At 44.4% G+C, this 20,528-nt stretch overlaps 1 protein-coding gene across 1 annotated transcript in view; it reads right to left on the bottom strand.

The window, feature by feature from the left end:
• Positions 1–4,092: 4,092 nt before the first annotated feature.
• The window catches only part of LOC310773095 (tetratricopeptide repeat protein 7B-like), a 42,422-nt gene continuing 25,986 nt past the window's right edge, over positions 4,093–20,528 (bottom strand). Inside the window, exons 13-16 of the mRNA XM_083633013.1 lie at positions 18,440–18,580; positions 13,184–13,386; positions 10,314–10,387; positions 4,093–4,497 (exon numbers count right to left, since the gene is read on the bottom strand). Of these exons, the coding sequence (XP_083489139.1) occupies positions 4,350–4,497; positions 10,314–10,387; positions 13,184–13,386; positions 18,440–18,580 (566 nt within the window). The 3' untranslated portion in view covers positions 4,093–4,349. The remainder of the gene's footprint in view (positions 4,498–10,313; positions 10,388–13,183; positions 13,387–18,439; positions 18,581–20,528) is intronic.

Raw genomic sequence — 20,528 nt, 5'->3', positions numbered from 1 at the left:
GCAACAAGCTTCAATGCCTCACATGATGTCATGCAAGACTTCACATTCCTCCTGATGGACTAACTTCCTGTTCCAGTTAGAACCACTTCTTGTGCCCTGTCCTCTGTCAGCTCAAGAGCCTTTCTGAGTATTAAACTTGAATTGTAATCACACAGACAATAGGGATTATGGGCGTCAATGGGATGCCAGGTCTCTGGGGAAATCAGCCGATGAGATTTCGGGGGACAAGACCCTCAAAAATTAAACAAGCTATAGTGAATGAATGATGCACATGGATTTAGGGGTTTGTGTCTGAGGGTTTTCTTTGAGGGCGAAGAGATGAGAGACAAAAATTTTGAAGGCAACTTTATTTTCAAACTGGCTGGATTTGAATGGCATCACAGGCACTAGTACTGTAATATAATCATATCATTTGGGCAAATAAGATTGGCCACAATCTAAGATGGGATGTACTTTTTTATTACTTTCTATTACAGATTTAAAGGTCCCATTCCGTGCAAAAGCTGTTTTTACTTGTAAATGCATATATACTGCTGTCAGCCCTCCCTGTAATGAGTGGTCACACGCTCAGAACTGCCACAGTTGGATTTGTCCCTATCCAGCGTCCCTCTGCAGTCTCCTCCAAGCCACACCCCCAAACGCTTCGTTTGCCCAGAGGGGAATCTGGGGGAATCGGGACGTCACTAGCTTCCTCCTGCATACTGCGCGGGTCTCTCTCACACAAGCTACCTGCACCATTTAGTCTATAGCCACAAAATTAACACTTCTAGCTGGAGCGACGCCAACTGTACGTGATCCAGCAACTGCAGAGGTGCATTCGGTAAGTCTAGGCATTTTGAGATGTCCTCTTTAGCGTAGTACCGTTTAGTTAACGATAACTCGCAACCTAGCGTGCTGGTCCACAGACGCTAATCTGATTGGCCGCTGGGAGCCTGGGGCGGGCTCTCCCTCAGCGGCCAATGGGAACTGTTAGTTCTGAATATATTATAGAAACAGGCCGTTCTTGGGAAGCTACCAGAAGAGGGAGTGAGAACTCCGTCACAACAAACGGGTTTGCTATATTTTCGACAGATTAATCCAGAATCATGTTTTATGGACCAGAGACACACGTTTTTAAGAGGTTACAGCTGCACGAATTGGGACCTTTAAATTTGACCATATTTGTCAGAAAGATCCCCCCAAAAATGTTCAAGATTCAAGATTTAAAAAATATATAATAATAAATTAATCATTACAAAAATAAATTCAGATAAAGGGTTTTCCATAGACAAGCAGTGTAGATTTGTGTTGCGTACGTGACCTCTCAGAGGAGCTGTTACCGATACCAGAGAATTCACCAGGGAACTTTATGTGTGGCCCATAGTGGGGGGGTGGGGTGCGGTGTGTGTGTCCCATAGTGGGGGGGCTGTGTGTGTGTGTCCTGTGGCTTCCGGACACTCTGGGACAAAGCCTGTCATTGTGGCGAGAGGCACGCTAATCTTCTGATGACGACACACACTCAGACAGCTGTAACACACACCTATTGATGGCACACAGACACAACACACCTATCCATGACAGGGTTTTTCCTGGCAGTAAGCATGAACGGTCTGCGTTCAAACTGAACTTGTGGAGCATTGTGTTTTTAAAGCATCACAAGTTTCAGACTTAAACTCATTTCAACGTGTAAAAAAAACTAAAAAGTTGGGACTTTAACCTTGAAGGTATCTAAAATGATACAGTAACAATGCTTTTGGAGTTAGTGTGTAGTAGAGCCGTGCACGGGCCTAAAATGTAGGCCCTAGCCCGGCCCGTGACAATTAATCAAGCCCTATCCAACCCGAGCCTTAATTGTTTATTTAGAAACCATCGGGTCTCGGGTCCCGTCGGGTAGCAGACCTCTGTGTGTGTAGTCAGGCTTATCCTGAATGCAACCACATCAGTCATTAAAGTCAGAACTTATGGAGCAATGTCCAGTTTCAGATAGGAAGCCATTTGAAGGTACAAACTTTGAAATTCTCTATAAAAAAAAGAACAAAGACATGTCACTTATTTCAACCTCTTTTATTATCTTCATCATCATCATAATTTCAGTCGCTCAGTTACAGCACAAAGGACATCCCCACTGAGGTGAGCCAATATCAACCAATTGAATCAGCCCATCCTCACTCCTCCGACAGCATCTAGATAACATAATTCTCCAGAAAATAGAATTATAATTTACTTTTTTTTCTAAAATAATAACAATGATACATGTGGAACAATCAAATATACAATAATCCTCTGTATTTATAACCAAGTCATGTTGGGGAAAAAACTACCGTATATTCATCTGGTTGGATCGACATACAACAGTCACTGCAGTTGCATTTACACATGACAGAAAATCTGATTTAAAAAGTTAATAACTATAAGCAGAAGGGAAAGTAATCAGATTTAAAAAGAAAAGCAGATGAGAAAGTCTCCATATTTGTTGCTCAGCCTCATTGCTGCACTGCTCTTTCCACAGATCACCTGTCAATCAAACAGTGTGGGCGGGACTGTGGCGGAAATCGGCTAAACTAGGATGATCTACATTAAGTAAAGTCTGATTCCATTTAGAGAAAACAGCAAAAATAATTCTCTCTCATATGATGAAAGTGCAACCTGTGTTTTGGCATTGAGACTGTACAGAAGGTTCGATTCCTCAGTGATCTGTTGATCATGTCTGTCGGTGCTCCGGCGGATTCTCAGTGATCCGTCCATCGCTTACACTAACTACAACTATGGTCCTCTTTGTATAGACAGCAACAAGTGTGTGTGTGTGTGTGTTGTGCTTGAGTGAGAATGAGAGAAAGTGTGTGTGCATTGGCCACTTTGAACTGGGATGAAGGCAGATGATTGGAAATGTTTGGCTTTTAGAGGAAAATGCCCATTTTCCCTCTGCCAAATTTGCAAGAATGACACTGTGTGTGTGTGTGTGCGAATGAGAGAAATATTACAAAATATTAAGAAAAAGATGTGTGCGAATATTTCCAGGGCTAAATAACAGGTAAATCAAGTGTAAAGCCTTTTGAATGGTAACAAGACAAAACAACATACTGTACCACAAACATACAGTAGCCTATATGTAGACACACACACACACGGTATATACAAATCACATACAAGCGCATACAAATATGCACAGGCAAACTGTTAGCGCGCTCGCACGCACGCACACAGACATGAGTTTACATGCACAGAGAAACAGGCACACGTACTAAAGTGCATACAAATACACACAATTAACATGTCAATATGCAGGCGCATGCGCGCTGCGCACACATCCGAAAATACATGGGTAAAAAATAAAAAAACACACTCACACACAGAGAGCAGAATGGGAGCATTGACAGGCATGCCGAGGGTTAATCTCCTTGACGACGACCGGTTCATCAGCTGCAGTGTCATCATGGTCACAGCAAGGCATTGTGGGAAGACTGGGAGGGGAGCAGTGGTGTCGGTATGGCAACGGTCCCATTGCAAAGGGCCCGTGTGTGTGTGTGTGTGTGTGTGTGTGCAATCCTTATGCAGGTATTATTTGTATTTGTGTCTAGCGTTTTGTGTTTCTGAAGGTGTGCCAGTAAAATTGTGTGTCAAGCCTCAAACTACGTTGCTGAAAAATTAGGCCACTGCGGAAGTACCAAAACTGCAGTTCCTCGAATGGCCACTTGAGGCTGGCTCCAAAAGAGAGTCATTCCACGTTCACCCCCATGTTAAGATGCCCGACTTTACAGCAGAAATAAATATGTTTACGGCCTGGTTAAAAAAAAAGTTTTGGTCTCTATAGCTAATTTCACTGTTCATGACAACCTGTACGGGGGTGCATTTTTATAATTCACCCGTTTATACATTCTATGGCTGCAAACAGAAGTCTGATTGTATAGAAGTGAAAGGGAGATTGACCCTACTTCACACTTGATTTATGACCTCAGTAAACACTTTCCTAATAAGTTTATGGTCTCACTTGCTAGTTTCAAGCCTTCTTCAATACAGCATGATATTCCTTTTGTTAATTGTGGTCTCATATTAGAGTAAAATAGATGATAAAACTATGTTTTGGGGTGTGATTGACAGGTCGCCTGTCCAGTGATGGCACAGCTCGCTGATCATAGACCAATTATAGTAGGTGGCACTATGGCTCTGTCTGACAAAAAAAAAAAAAAGGCGTCAAAATGCCAAACTCCAGGCTTCAAAAGGGGAATCCACAAACCAATGGGTGACGTCACGGTAGCTACATCCATATTTTTATACAGTCTATGTTGTGTATAAGTAGCATGCAAGTGTACTCTCTGTGTGTGTGTGTGTGTGTGTGTGTGTGTGTGTGTGTGTGTGTGTGTGTGTGTGTCTCATAGTGCTCTGGGTATGATGGTGAATGGCAGCACGGGGCTGCTGGCCTCCAGCTCCAAAGCGGTGAGGAAACACTCTGTGGCTGCAGCAGCGTTGCCCTGAGCCTGCAACACCTCACCTAGACTGTTCCATACATCATGAGCCGTACTGAGGAGGGGAGAGAGGAGAGCAGAGGAGAGAGAAAGAGATGAGAGATGAATCAAACCTTAAAGGAGAATTTCGTTTTTTTTAACCTGGACCCATCTCCTGGCAATAATTATGATTTGGCCACTCACCCAGCGATGTCCGCGGCGTTTCTGGCCGTCCTAGCGTTGTTTTGAGATCAATAGCGTCCAAGTCAGTTGTAAAATGGAGCTGATTTGGGGCCAAGTGTGAGCTTGTCTTTCCTGCATCTAAATAGCTATTTTTATTCCCGTTTTCGCCACATATCGTAATAATGTGATCCCTCAACATCCACCAGAGTGATATTTCGCCCCAGGCCATTTCCTGGAGTCTCCCAGGGATCAAATTGCCTCAAACGTGATCTCGGTCACCAAGTCTCGTAAAGTCCCGCGATACTTTCCTGCCGACTGGCCAACTACAGGTAGGACGCTTTGCGGTGGTGGTTTTAGCGTAACCTATGTGGGGTTTGGCATAACCTTCGTTATTTCGAATCCCACATAGGTTACGCCAAACCCCACATAGGTTACGCTAAAACCACCACTGCAAAGCGTCCTACCTGTAGTTGGCCAGTCGGCAGGAAAGTATCGCGGGACTTTACGAGGCTTGGTGACCGAGATCACGTTTGAGGCAATTTGATCCCTGGGAGACTCCAGGAAATGGCCTGGGGCGAAATATCACTCTGGTGGATGTTGAGGGATCACATTAGGACGATATGTGGCGAAAACGGGAATAAAAATAGCTATTTAGATGCAGGAAAGACAGGCTCACACTTGGCCCCAAATCAGCTCCATTTTACAACTGACTTGGACGCTATTGATCTCAAAACAACGCTAGGACGGCCAGAAACGCCGCGGACATCGCTGGGTGAGTGGCCAAATCATAATTATTGCCAGGAGATGGGTCCAGGTTAAAAAAAAACGAAATTCTCCTTTAAAGTTTATTCTCGGAAACGGGTCTAAACTTATTGTCAATGTCGACGACAATGTTATTAAAAGCAGACTACAGCTGAGTGACGGGTCCAACATCGCTTTCAGAACGAACAATAGGCTCATCAAACTTCACAAGCTCAACTGGGAATATTTGTTTAAACTTTGAAGTGATGAACGAAGAGGTAATAGGCTATTATTGTACTCTGAAGAAGACTAAGTGTCGAAACGTCAGTGTTTGATCTGTACCTTATAATAAACCCTCTAAAGATGACCTGAGTGCTCCAGTATTCTCCTTCTGAGGCTATTATTGTTATTTACCTGTACCTTCATCCGAGAACTGAAAGCACTTACGATACAATAGCATTTATTGATCCCACAAGTGGGAAATTCATTCGTTACAGTAGCTTACACACACATAGATGATTGACACATTAAAAGAGCTCTAAAAATTAACACAAAAATATATCCGCACAAAAGATCATCGGCCTCCCCCTGCCCCCCCTGGACGACATCACCAGTTCACGCTACCGCCGCAGAGCCATAAACATGACCAAGGACTCCACACACCCCGCTCACCATCTGTTTGAACTCCTACCATCAGGCAGACGCTTCAGATCGGTCAAATCACAGACATCCAGATTCAAGAAGAGTTTCATACCCACAGCCACTCTAAATTCACTTTACATTCCCAACTGCAATAACCTTTTCCTTCCTCCAGCTGAAACACATGAACTCTTTTTTTAGACAATAGCACTTGCACTTTTGGCTATACCTGCACTTTAACAATGCTTTCTTTTTTCTGTTTACAGCATTCGCACTTTGGTATCATATTCAGCATTTGCACTTTGGCCTTGGTATCATACAAATACAATTGTTGTGGCTTTTTATTGTTATTGTGAATGTGCTCATGGTGCAGATTTTATTGATATTGTTTTTTACTTGTTTTATGTTGCACCATGTGGGTTGCACTATGAATTTCATTGTATGCTTGCCTACAATGACAATACAGTTATCTTATCTTATTATCTTATCTTATATCCAATATACACACTAAAAATACTCAAAATGTTGTGACAAGTCGCATCGCATAGGAAAGAATTGCACAGTATATTATATTGCACCAATAAATGAATGTAGATTACCCAATATACAATAAAGATAAATATGATATACTGTATGTAAATATGATCCAAGTTATGTAGTGCAAATAGCTAGCAGCATAATAATAATAATAATAATTACTGATAGAATAATAACAGTCTGATCTGAGTTATGTTGTGCAAATAGCTAGCAGCATAATGACCTTAACAGTGACCTTAACAGAGACCTGCACACCCCAAAGGTCCTCAGTCTCCTCAGAAGATGAAGGCGACTTTGGCCCTTCTTGTAGAGGACATCTTTGTTATTTGACCAGTCCAGTTTATTGTTAAGGTGAACACCCAAGTAGTTGTACACTCCTACTACCTCAATGTCCAATCCCTGGATGTTCACCGGTGTAATCTGGGGCCTCTTCATTCGGAAGTCGATCACCATCTCCTTTGTCTTGCTGGCTGGCTGGTGGTTGTGCTCACACCAGTCGACAAAGTTTTTGATGACCCCCTGTATTCCTGTTCGTCCCCCTCTGATACGCACCCAATGATTACTGTATCATCGGAGAACTTCTGGAGGTGGCAGCTGTCCCTGTGGTGTCTGAAGTCTGCTGTGTACAGGGTGAAGAGAAAAGGAGCAAATACCATGCCCTGGGGGTGCCCCTGTGCTGTACAGCACCACTTCAAACACAGTTTTGCAGCCTCAGGTTACTGCGGCCTGTTGGTGAGGTAGTCGATGATCGATGATGATCCAGCCATACTCCTGCTTCTTCAAGCTTCACCCTGAGCAATGATGGTTGGATTGTATTGAATGCACTAGAAAAGTAAAAAAAAACATGACCCTCACAGTGCTCCCAGCATTCTCCAGATATGAGAGGGATCTGTGCAGAAGGAAGGTGATAGCGTCGTCGACTCCAATGGCTGGTTGGTAAGCGAACTGCAGTGAGTCCATCACTGAGCTCACCAGAGGATGGTGTTTGAGTATAATGCTCTCCATAGTCTTCATGAGGTGAGAGGTTAAGGCAGGGGTTCCCAACCTTTTTTGGCTTGTGACCCTACTTTGATGTCACAAAAAACTAGGGACCCAAGACATTCAAATTCCGGGAGACCATCGATAATATCATCAGTGACATCGCCAGTGATGTCACATAGTATGCTTCTTTTCCCCCGCAGAGTTCTGACTTTAATCTCAAAATTCTACAGTAACTCGGAATTCTGACTTTAATCTCAGAATTAAAGAGTCACTCACAATGTTGATTGAGGCTATGGTCCTTTGATGGAAGCCTTTGCAGTATATAGTGACATTATGTGACATTAGTAATGTCCATTGACTGTAAATAATGGGAATGTCACATAATGCAACAGTTTGGATTTCACCGGCAATTACCACTCATCGCCATGGGCAGGGACGTGCACAGAACATTAGAGGGGCAGGGGCTCAAATTCATAAAAGGGCACGGAAATTTTAGGCAATTTGAAGGCAAATTTAGGGGTATAACTCATTTTAAATATTCCGATTTTAACCAGATTTAGAGGAATATCTCATTTTAGGATGAGACTTGTCACGGAAAAATAACTCCATAACTGAATAATATTAGTATATAAAAGTTGCATGCTGTTGCAATACTGTTGTGAAATCATTTAAGCATCAATATGTATTTGCTCCTTTTCTCCCTTTAGGTTGTTGTACTACAACAGATAGCAACACAGGCAGAAACATTGAACGATACTGAGTGAGGCTTGCATTTTAACCATAATTCTAAAAAGCAAGACAGAAGATTTAGATAAGGTGTATTAGAATTTTTTTTATTTTTTGCGGATTCAACAACACAACTTCCCTTTCCAATAGTGTAAAGTAAAAAATATTTTCAAGAGCAACAATTCTGCATTTGTTCCCTATATTTTGGTTATTTATTTATTGGGTGGTTTATTTATTTATGTATTTATTTATTCATTCATTTTTGGGTTCATTTTTGGGTTGGTGCCTTCAGGGGCAGTTTAGAAAAACACTGCTCCATGCAGAGGCCTATTACAAATGGTGCATTCAAGGCCAAGAGAGCTCGGAAAAGGCATTTCTCTTTGAATGCTGCCTTCAGTGACGGCATGGAAAGGGCAATTCCCATACAAAGCACCATTAGAAATGCATTCATGGTCAGGAAAGCGCACTTTTATTTTATTTTATTTTTTAATGTGTCTGAGCTGTTTGTTTTGTTCATGTGTTGTTGGAATGAAAATGAAAAATGTATTATAATAAAAAAAAAAAAAAAAAAAAAAAAGGGCACTTTTTACAGACTGAAAAAAAGGCAGGGGCTCAAGCCCCCTTTCATGTCTATGTGTGCACGTGCCTGGCCATGGGTGTCACCCAAGAGAACAAAACTGAAATCTTCTAAATTACCACTCACTCAAAAAAATAATCGCAAGTGACCCTAACCTTCGGTAGTATTAAATTGTGTGTGGTGTGTAAAAAAAAGAAAAAGAAGAAGAAAAAAAATTAAAAATTCACGTAACCCTATTTGAATTCCAGGCGACCCCACTTAGGGTCGCAACCCTAAGGTTGAAACTGAGTTAAAGCCACCGGTCTGAAGTGGTTAGGCTCCTTGGGGTGTGTGATCTTTGGGACTGGAACCAGATAGGACGTTTTCCAGAGCACAGGGACTCGCTCCAGACTGAGGCCCAGATTGAAAATATGCAGAACCAACTTGCAGAGCTGGTCTGCGCAGTCCTTGAGCAGTCTGGACCTGATGCCATCAGGGCCCATGGTTTTCCTCGCCTTTATTTTCCTTAACTCCCTCCTCACCTGGTCAGCAGTTAGGGAGAGACTGGGGGTGTGTGTGTCAGGTGGCCCCATGTGTGGGGCCCGAATCGAATCTGTTGAAAAACAGATTCAGATTGTTTGCTCGCTCACAGTCCCCGGATTCTGGGCCCCCGCCACCACCTTTGTTGTAGCCCGAGATTTTTTTCAGGCCCCTCCAGACTCCTCTTGCATTGTTTTGTTGATCCTCCATCTTCCTCCTGTAGCTGTCCTTACCTTTCCTTATTTGGTTTTTAAGTTATCTTTGTACCCTCCTCAGTTCCCCTCTGTCCAGATCCAAATACCCTCTTCTTTTCAATCAACAGGGCCTTTAGCTCAGGGGTCACCCATGGCTTATTATTAGAATAACACTTCACCTTCTTGGTAGGTACAGTGTTCTCTTCACAAAAGTTAATATAGTCTGTGATGCATTGAGTCAGACTCTGTCTTCCCCATGTGGCCTGCAAAGCACTTCCCATTCAGTGGTTTCAAAACAGTCCCTCAGCGCCTCACTGGCTTGCTCAGACCAGATCTTCACCGCTCACCATTCTTGCCAGTGATGTGAGCATTATATCCACCATTTCATTTTATTTTTTTGTCTCAGACAACCCCCTGCAAATTCCACTGTATTTAACAAGACCCTCTGTGGATCTAAGACTCATCACGCAAGGCAGCGCGTTTTAGAGTCGACGCTGCGCAATATGGAGACATGCACTTCTCAACCCCAAAGCTTGCATTTTGGGTCATTCCGTTTGATTGACTGGTCATAGAAGCCTGGTTGGCACAGGGGATTTACGGCAGAGATTATAGGCTATAGCCTGCTAGCAACAGTTTTTAAGATCAATAAACACAGATCTAATATTTGTCCGGAATTTATCCCATCTGTCCGTTAAGCTGAAATCATCCAGCGCGCACATGCACGCGCGCACACACACACACACACACGCATGCACGCACGCACGCACACACGCACACACACACACACACACACACCTGTTGACCTGCACAGCATCCCTCAGGACTTTCTCTGACAGGCTGTAGCGCTGCAGCTGGTGGAGAATCAGACCCTAGAGAGAGAGAGAGAACAGAGAGAGAGCGAGTGAACAGAGAGAAAACAGAGTGAACACAGAGAGAGAACAGAGAGCGAGAGAGAGAGTGAACAGAGAGAGAGAGTGAACAGACAGAGAGAGTGAACAAAGTGAACAGAGAAATAGAGAACAGAGAGAGAGAATATAGAGAGAGAACAGAGAGAACAGAGAGAGAGTGAACAGAGAGAGAGAACAGAGATAGAGCAAACAGAGAGCAACCAGAGTGTGAACAGGGAGAGAGATTGAACAACAGAGAGAGAACAGAGAGAGAACAGAGATAGAGCAAACAGAGAGAGTGAACAGAGAGAGAGCGACCAGAGAGAGAGAACAGAGAGTGAACAGAGAGAGAGAACAGAGTGAACAGAGAGAGTGAACAGACAGAGAGAGAGAACAGAGAAAGTATAGAGAGTGAACAAACAGAGTGAACAGAGAGAGTGAACAGACAGAGAGAGTGAACAGAGAAAGAATCGAGAGCGAACAGAGAGAGAGAACAGAGATAGAGCGAACAGAGAGCAACCAGAGTGTGAACAGAGAGAGTGAACAACAGAGAGAGAACAGAGAGAGAGAGCGAACAGAGAGAGAACAGAGATGGAGTGAACAGAGAGAGAGCGACCAGAGAGAGAGAACAGAGGGAGAATAGAGAATGAATGGAGTGAACAGAGAGAGAGAGCTTGATTCTGTCTCTTTATTTTGTTGAGACACCCAGGTTAAACATATTAAGGAAAACATAAGCACAAGAGTTAAGGGTGTTATGTGCTGCCAATTCCATTTTATGGACACCTTAACTCTGACTCTAAAGCCCCAAACGCACAGGGAGCGTCAGACGCTCGCGTTTTGAAGTCCACCCATTGTTTTAAATGGCCGAACACGCACCAAGAGCGTTCTGAGTGACGCGCGTCAAACTGCCTTGACGCCCGTACTCCGAACCCATTTCCATTTTGGGGCGTCAAATGAGGTTCCAGCAGCGACCAAAGCGCTCTGAGCTCTCCCCCCCTCTCTGCCCACTTTCATCCCCGTCTCTCACGGCAGTTTAAATAGGCCTACAGCAAGCATGTAAATACGCTACACCAGTGTTTCCCCTAGAAAATCTTTCAGGCCTGGAGGGATTTCGAAACGTACCCCGACCGCAACGGTGGGGGCCGTCACTGGCGACGCTAAACTTTTAGCTAACCTGTTCGCATCTATGTTCGCAATGGCATCCCAAGTATCATCATACTATTATGGGATGCGATGCGAACAGTTGTATTATGGGATGTGCGTTTCCCAGGCAACGACAGACGTTGACACATTTTGGAACAGCGCTGCACGCTGGCACAATGCTCCTAAAAGCAAAATGCTTATTGTTTGGAATGATTTGACACCTTCTATTACTGTCAACACCAGTATTGTTGTATTGTAATAATATGCCATAAAGGTTTATTGAAATTTGGGGAGAGCAAATTTAATCGGTCAATTGTGCCTGATTACCAGTACATATAAATCAGTGGCCTTTTCCCAAAAATAGTGATGGTTCTGTCACTCTGTGGTGGTGTATACATTTCAGATCTGATGCTTGCAGTGCGCTATGGGGCGTCAAATGACGCATGTCAAGTTTCGCTCCCTGTGCATTTTGGGCTTTAGGCAAATCTTAACTTAAAGTGTAACTAACCCCCAAAACACTTTTTTTCAGTTTTTAACCAATATATATGGCTTTTGGGGTGGTGTGTGAAGAATTCTGGTCAAAACTTCCACATTTGAGACCAAATTTATAATATTCTACAATCTTTATCATTTTCAGCTGCATAAGTGCACTCTATGGGTTCAAACCTGCTTTTTGTTTGCCCTTCAAAACACCCAAAATGTGGTTGCATCCTACGTCACGGCCAACTCCCGCCTTCCCCACTCATGTGAAAAATATTTTCTTCATGTGATTATTACTGTGGTTCACGCCAGGAGAGTTGCAATCTCCATCCACTCCAATGGTCCTGTTATAAGCACGAGCTCTTTAAGAGTATAAGAATACTGTGGCTAATATTAGCGGCTAGTTAGTTATGTTACATGGCAGTAAAACGCCACTGAATGACCAAATTGATATAACTTTTAACCATTTCGGGCAAAACCATTTCCATACGGACCCATCAGAGTTGGTTAGTTGTTTATAACGTAGCTATATTTATAATATATGGTATATAAAAAGTAGAGTCGCACATCCACTCAAAATGCAGGTGCAGGACAAAAGCAATGAAACATATAAAAAGAAATAGAGTCCGCACACTGCTCGACTTGCTCCCAGTTGATTTATTTTTAACGTTTCGGTCAACAAGGACCTTCTTCAGAAATGAAGATAATAATATATATAAAATACCCTGTTTAAGATAACTCGGACCACTGGAAAAAATGGGTTCCGACCTGTAAAAAGTCGTCCAGGCCGGAATTACAGCTCGGAAATTCGGGTATCATTCAGAGCTCCGCTTTGTCCAAGTTGACGTCATATCCACACATCTCATCCAAAATGTTGATTACTGCCTCCACTTCCCAGAACCCTCCTTGGTTTTTCCCAGTGTTTTCCCTCCGACAGGGAAGTGCAGCGTGAACGCAAATATGCCAGGGGCGGAGGTTCTGAGATTAAACCTCCGTCGGTCCGAGTTGTCATGAATGCGGTACTAGTCCCCCTTTAAGGTGCTTTGTGCAACCGGCCGCTGGACTTTTTTCCTCTCAAATTCACAAACGTTCAAGGTTTTGAGTGTGTGTGTGTGTGTGTGTGTGTGTGTGTGTGTGTGTGTGTGTGTAATTTACCAGTCTCTGCATGGTCTTGACATGCGTGGGGCTGATTGACAGGGCCTCTTCATAGCAGCGTTTGGCCTCGTCGATGTTGCCCCTCAGCTCAGCGATCTGGCCCCTCATGTACAACACGTTGTGGGAGGTGGGGAAGAGGTTGGCCGCCTCCTGCGTGCAGGCTGTGGCCTCGGCCGGCTTCGACATGCCCATGTACACCTCAGCTAGGGAGGGAGGGAGGGGGAGAGAGAGAGATGAAAACAAGTCCGAGTCCCATGCTCCCATCAGAATTCAGGTCTGCCAGACTGGGCTGATTTCTTACCATGATTGAAGTAAGGGATAATCAACTCCTATGTGTGCGTTAAATGATTTTAAAAACCAAGATTCAAGATTCAAGATTCAAGATTTTTATTGTCACTCCATGGTACAAGTATCACGTGTGAAATTCTTGTGCTGTGGACTCCGTTTACAACATAGTACAAATATAACAGGGCATATGAGTGCAAAACAACAAGAGACACAACAAGCAATAAGGCAGTATAGTGATAAGACAAGTCAGAGACAGTGGCATATTCACTGCACATAGGTGCACATGTCATGTGCATACTTTAGACGTGCTTAAACATTTTAAATTCGGCGTATTTGACATACAGGTGCAAATAGCATATTCCTTATTAAACATACAATTAAACATTAGACATACATAATGGTAGCAGCTACAGTACGGTACGGTACGGCTACTACACTATTTGTGTATGTTAAGGAGTCTCGTGGCCTGCGGGAAGAAACTGTTCCTCAAGCGATTTGTGCGTGCTTTTGGAACCCTGTATCTCCTCCCTGAGGGTAACAGGGAGAACAGGCTGTTGTGGGGATGGTTTGTGTCTTTGATGATCTTCAGGGACCTCCTGAGGCACCGCTGTTTATACAGTTCATGCAGTTCTGGCAACTCACATCCTGTTACGTGCTGGGCCGCGCGTCTCACTCTCCGTAGCGCCCAGCGGTCCATGGTGGTACAGTTCCCGTACCAGGTGGTGAAGCAGCCAGTCAGCAGGCTTTCAATGGTGCCTCTGTAGAAGTCCCTAAGGATTTCGGGCCTTAGCCCAAATTTCTTCAGGCGCCTGAGTCCGTGTAGTCGCTGTTGGGCCTTTTTGACAACAGTGGCGGTGTGGCCGGCCCAAGTCAGGTCCTGGTGGATGTTGACTCCCAGGTACTTGAAGCTGTCCACCCTTTCCACCACTGTGCCGTTGATGGTGATTGGGGGGTGTGCGCCCCCCCCCCCCCTCCTGTAGTCTACAATGATCTCCTTGGTCTTGGAGACGTTCAGAGAGAGGTGGTTGTCCTGGCACCATTGTTCCAGGGCCCCCACCTCCTCTCTGTAGGCCGTCTCGTCGCCCCCCGAGATCAGCCCCACGACTGCTGTGTCGTCTGCAAACTTCACGATGGTGTTCGAAGTTTGAGTCGCCACGCAGTCGTGGGTGTAGAGGTCGTACCAGAAGGGGCTGGAGACGCACCCCTGGGGCGCTCCTATGCTGATGGTCAGTGGGGAGGAGGTGAAGTTGCCCACCCTCACCACCTGGCGGCGGTCTGTCAGGAAATCCAGGATCCAGTCACACATTGCTGTGTTTAGTCCCAGATCCTTGAGCTTGCGTACCAGACTGGAGGGTACTATGGTGTTGAATGCTGAGCTGTAGTCCACGAACAGCATTCTTACATAGGTGTCCTTCCCCTCCAGGTGGGACAGGGCGGTGTGGAGCACGTGTGCTACTGCATCCGCTGTGCTCCTGTTGGGGCGGTATGCAAATTGTAGCGGGTCGTGGTCCAGGGGGAGTGTGGGACGGATCTTTGATATGACCAGCTTTTCAAGGCACTTGCTGGCTATTGGGCGCCAGTCATTGAGGCTAGTCACTTTCTGCTGCTTGGGAATGGGGATGATTGTCGCTGCTTTGAAGCAGGAGGGAACTCGTCGGAGGGAGAGAGACTGTTCTCTCCCTCCTCAGTTGCCTCCGCGAAGTGCATTCAAATCATTTAACGCACACCTAGGAGTTCATTATCCCGCTTACACCTTGGTCATTTGCCAACAATATAAAATAAAAGCATTTGCAATGCAATGGAAACAATGTTCAGTGCTCCAGTGAATAGGACGAACCTTGGATATGAGTCGGGCAACGTCGGGAGGTAACGTTAATCTAGTCTACATACAGCACCACCCTGTGTTGTTGCTGTGCTGCTTAATTAAACAGCTGTGCAGGTTGGGTAGCGGATGAATGTACAACATGTGATTAGACTTGAGCAGACTACTGCATGAAACTTTTTTTTTTGCCGGCCAATCAGGAACGAGTATTCATCCCGACCATGGTTTAATATGATTTACGACACGATTCAGAAAAAGGTAATTTCATACAACAAGTCATTTTCCAGTTTGTGTGTGTGTGTGTGTGTGTTTTTTTTTTTAATATAAGCAATTATAATACAAGAGTCTGTGCACAGAGAGGTATTTCGAGGCCGCTGTGTTTGTGGGCTGTAGCTCAGTCCTCGGGAGCTCTTTCAGTCCTCCATCTTCACTTCTAGAAGTATATGTCTGTCCATTTCTTTCCATTTATACAAAGTACCACTTCTACTCCCATACGTATCTCAATTCACCCACATTCGCACTTGTAATGTGTGATTTATGAAACTCTCAATGCGTTTTCCAGGCCTCGTCCGTCTGCCTGCCTGTCTCTCTGTGATTGGATGATTATATTAGCTGTGTCGCCGACCAGGCAGGAAATTACTTCTCACAGGAAGCAGCCACAGAGATAAAGATAAACTGGAGCATAAGTAACCTATATTATGTCTGTGTGTGTGTGTGTGTGTGTGTGAGAGAGAGAGAGAGAGAGAGAGAGGAAAGTGAGAGACTGTGTGTGTGTGTGTGTGTGTGTGTGTGTGTGTGTGTGTGTGTGTGTGTGTGTGTGTGTGTGTGTGAGTGAGTGAGTGAGTGAGTGAGTGAGTGAGTGAGTGAGAGAGAGAGAGAGAGAGACAGAGAGAGAGCTGAGAGACTGTGTGAGTGGATGTGACACAGATAAGAAAGCATGCTCAAATTCACAATAGCTGTGACCACATACAAATCTCCAAAATGCAGGACGGCAGGAGCAGCCCACCCTACTCTGCTTCTGCTACAGTGCATTTCAAAATGCCCCCCCCCCCTTAGCCAATTGGCATGAACAAAAAACACACCTTCACACATCTTCATGCCAAATTTCAGCCCTCTAGCCCCTGCCATCCTGCATTTTTAGAAATTGCCCCCACCCCAACCGCCCCCTTTTTAGCCAATTGGCAGGAACACAAACACACACACTTGGCCTCCAAGCCAAATTTCAGCCCTCTGTCATCCTGAATTTGAAATTTGCCCCCCCCCCCCCCCCCCGTCTTATAAGACGTAAGTGGTGCGTGCCGCGCTCGGAGGAGACAAAACCATCTGAAGCTTTTTATGTTGGAGTCCAGGTATGTTTTGTACAATAAAGTCTCTCAGTGTGTTGCTGTTAATGGCCCATTTCATTGTTTTGTTTTTGTTGATCTCATCTTTTTCCTCTTCGACTTGATTTGTATCAGTGATACAGGCAGTGCGCGCTCTTGCAAAGCGCCTGGCTGGCTTTGCAAAGTTGTAAACAGAGCTGGTTTGACAGTTGACAGCTGAGAGCCGGCTTCTGTCAGCTGACAACATCACCGAAAACAACAGATTTCTAAATAGCCGCTATTCTGATAAACTGAGCACACAGGGGTAATCTAAATAGTTACTTTGACCAACTCATTTTTTTTCTAAACGTATAAAAGTGCTATATTAACACGTTCACTGCCAAGGACGTGTTAACACGTTTTCAGAATCCAGCTGTTGACTGCCAAGGACGTGTTAACACGTTCTCAGAATCGATTTTTTTTTTGACGGTGGGACGTTGATCTAACCCTTTTACGTCTTCCTACACCAGAATTGGAGGTATTGAATGTGTATAATCTATTAATCCACTGAGTGTCGACATGTCTCTCCACAGTAGAAAGAGGCGACCCAAAACTGGAGGGAAAAGCGCGACGAAGCCGTTCTCATACTGTAAAATTGATGGCGAAAACGCTTTCACTTTCGCGCTGATGCACAGCGGTGGCAACGGTGGGGGGTTCCAAGAATAGATTGGATGCACACTTTGAAACACGCAGCATAAATATGACCAGAATCGCATCAAAGCTCTCAACCAAAACTCCACGAAACGAGCGAGTCCACCCAGACTTCCTCAAACAGCGGCCGCTCAAACAGGCAGCAGCCAGGCAGCAGCAACTTCGTTGTGACACGCCCGCTGGAGAGCCAGGGAGGCAGGAGGAGAACACACACGGAGGGAGGAGTTGGAAGCAGAGGGGGGTTTCCTGCTGTTATGGAGGAAATTACTGTTCAAAACTATTGTTTAGATGTCTGACTCTTACTGATGCCAAAAATGAATGGTTAAAGTGACTGTTCTATCGAATTTCACAAAAAGCCGTTTATCTCTGAATAATTTTTCTGACGCTGAAACCATGCTGTATTCAACTGCTAATGCTTACATAACTACTAACTCTACAAACTAACTCTTTTAGACAGAGAAAGCACACATTCTATTAGTTCTTTTGAGATATTGTGTGTTCACAAAATCTTAGCAGAAAAGAATCCTCGGGTCTTGAAAGATGAGCCAGAATCCTCAAAAAAACCCTCTGGCAGAAGCTAACTACAGTAAAAAAAAACGTCTGGCAGTGAATGTGTTAACCCTTAATGGTGGTATAGAGCTCAAATGGTGCAATGGAGACCATGGCGCATTGATATGAATTGTGAACAGACCATTTGCCTCGAACTACTTAGCTAGGTGTACATTATCACAAAATAATGGACACCCTGCAGCCAATCAGAATTGAGTATTAACCCAGAACATGGTATAAAGTTGGATATTCGACAGACGGCAGTTTCTCAGTAAGAAGACGTTGCTGGTTACTCAGTTGGATTTTAGTGCTGCTTGTATTCATATTTTTATGGCAAATTAATTCAAGTTTTATTTCAATAGCTTCCATGTAATGAGATGTAGTGACTCAAAGCACTAAAATCCAATATAAAGAGGTGTGTCCTATTTGTCCAGTGTAGTAATCATTTCTGGTATTGATTCAGAGTCACCGCCTCACATTACAGGGATATTCTATTATGGATCCTTGAAAACTCATAGAAAAGTTTTGAAATTTGATCCATGAAAATGTGTGGGAAACCTGATTCATGTGTGTGCATTAGCGTACCTGCATGCAGCCAGATCTGAGCCAGCGTCATCCAGGGGTGCAGCGGTCCGTGTTTGGCGGCGCTGCTCTGCAGGGAGGAGGCCACCTCGGACAGAGCCTGCTCCACACGGCTAGCTGCTATAGAGGTAGCATGAACCGAGCCTGGGGACAGAGCGCAACCAGTTACACACTGTGTCTGATGGCTCATTTAAAAAATTACCATACGTTTGAGGGGAGGGGAACTGGGGGGGAATAGTGTGATAATTCTCCCACGTGCTACGTCCTGCCGGTGAAAGTCCTCGCTGTCAGGTGAAAAGAAGCGGCTGGCGACTGCACATGTATTGGAGGAAGCATGTGATAGTCTACAGCTCTCTCCAGATCGGGGGGGGGGGGGGGGGGGGGGGGGGGAGTGGAGCAACGACCGCACAGCAGGGTGAATTGGCCAAGTACAATTGGGGAGAAAACAGGAGAAAAATCTCTGTCCAACGAGCGTTTCAGAAATAATCTCTTTCCATCTGAACACGCCTGAAAAAACATATGACTTGACCATTCATGTACACTGGGCATGTGCGAGCCAATCTAGACCCCAAAATACTCTCTCTCCTATCATGTGTGAGAGTTTAGTGAGCTAAAGATGAACAGAGATCTGAGAGATGAGAGAGATTTAGGAAAATGACAATCTCTTTGTCTCTCTCTCTCTCTTGCACGCGTGCGCACACGCACACGCACACGCACGCACACACACACACACACACACACACACGCGCGCACGCACACGCACACACACACACACACACAATTAAAAGTTGGGTAGTGTGGTTTGAAGGGCACTTCGTAAGCAGTGCTGTAGTGGTAAAAAAAAAGGTGGGTAAACTATACTTTTGACTCGAGGCAGCTTTCTCACGCGGCACCGGCAGTGTTATAACGGCGGATAAATAAGCTTCCGTGACCGATATACAAGACAAAATATGAGAGTATATAGAACAACTTAATCTGAATCATATAGCCCTATAAGGTATATCAGGGGGTTCCCCCACATTTCTGAGTAGCCAGCCAGATAGAAAAAGTAGCTGGCTATGGGATGGGCCCCTCAAGGGGGGTCCGGGGCGATTCTCCCCCGGAAGATTTTTTTTTTACATTTTAAAGTAAAATTCATCAACCTGGTGCATTTGAGAGCAAAATGAACTACACACATCTCTAATGTGTTGTGACTTTACAAATAATTAGGCCTAAACAATCAATATAAAATGTATTTATTGAACATTTGTTGAATTTCTCCAGGTATGAAAAGTTAAATTATACAGTAGGTAGCCTACTTTAAAGGACCTTGTATGAACCCAGTATATACAGTTTGAAGAGTAATATAGTTCTTTCTCTCATACACACTGTACCTGTGATTGTCAGCTTCAGCTTTATAGCTAAAAGTGTGTAGACAGATTTAATCTGTGATTCTTGAATACCAATATATAATTCAAACCATGTTTCCCCTCGGGGATTAAGAATAAACACCATACCATACCATACCATACCATACCAAACTGTCCACAAACACATTGGGCAAGGATAGGTAGACAACATACTGTACATGGAAATAAAAGTAGTTCTGCCACTCTGGCCACTAAATTTTAGTCAGCCAATATTTATTTATACAGATCTCGGCACAACAAACACCAGTATGTTTCTAGATAGTTTTCAACATGGTCGTATTATATTGGCTTTATACAGTAGCACCTGGACTATTCAAGTCGACTCGCACGCACCTAATGTTACAAACTTTACTTGATCAGAGGGAAATCAATCATGTTTCTTACACCAGTGATTCACTCTTCAGTTGTAAAACGGTGAGCCTATATGATTTTCCCCACTCCGGACACACATTTTTAACCAACCTTACCTATGTTCAGCTCTCCAAATGCGCATTGCGCATCGCTGGCACAATGGCACCGTTAAGTTGTTTGAAGGGAGCGCTGTCTGGGCAGGCAAGCACAGCTCGATAAAGGCACCAACGTGACCGGGGCCGTGTACCTTTCCCGCGGAGCGCTCCACAAAAATAGGCTACGGTTCACGGAGATCCTGGTCAGTGCCATGCCCATGAGTAATCTTTTTTCTT

Source organism: Poromitra crassiceps, assembly GCF_964638095.1.
Source record: "Poromitra crassiceps genome assembly, chromosome: 3".
NCBI lineage: Eukaryota > Metazoa > Chordata > Actinopteri > Beryciformes > Melamphaidae > Poromitra > Poromitra crassiceps.
This window is presented reverse-complemented; position numbering and strand designations above follow the sequence as displayed.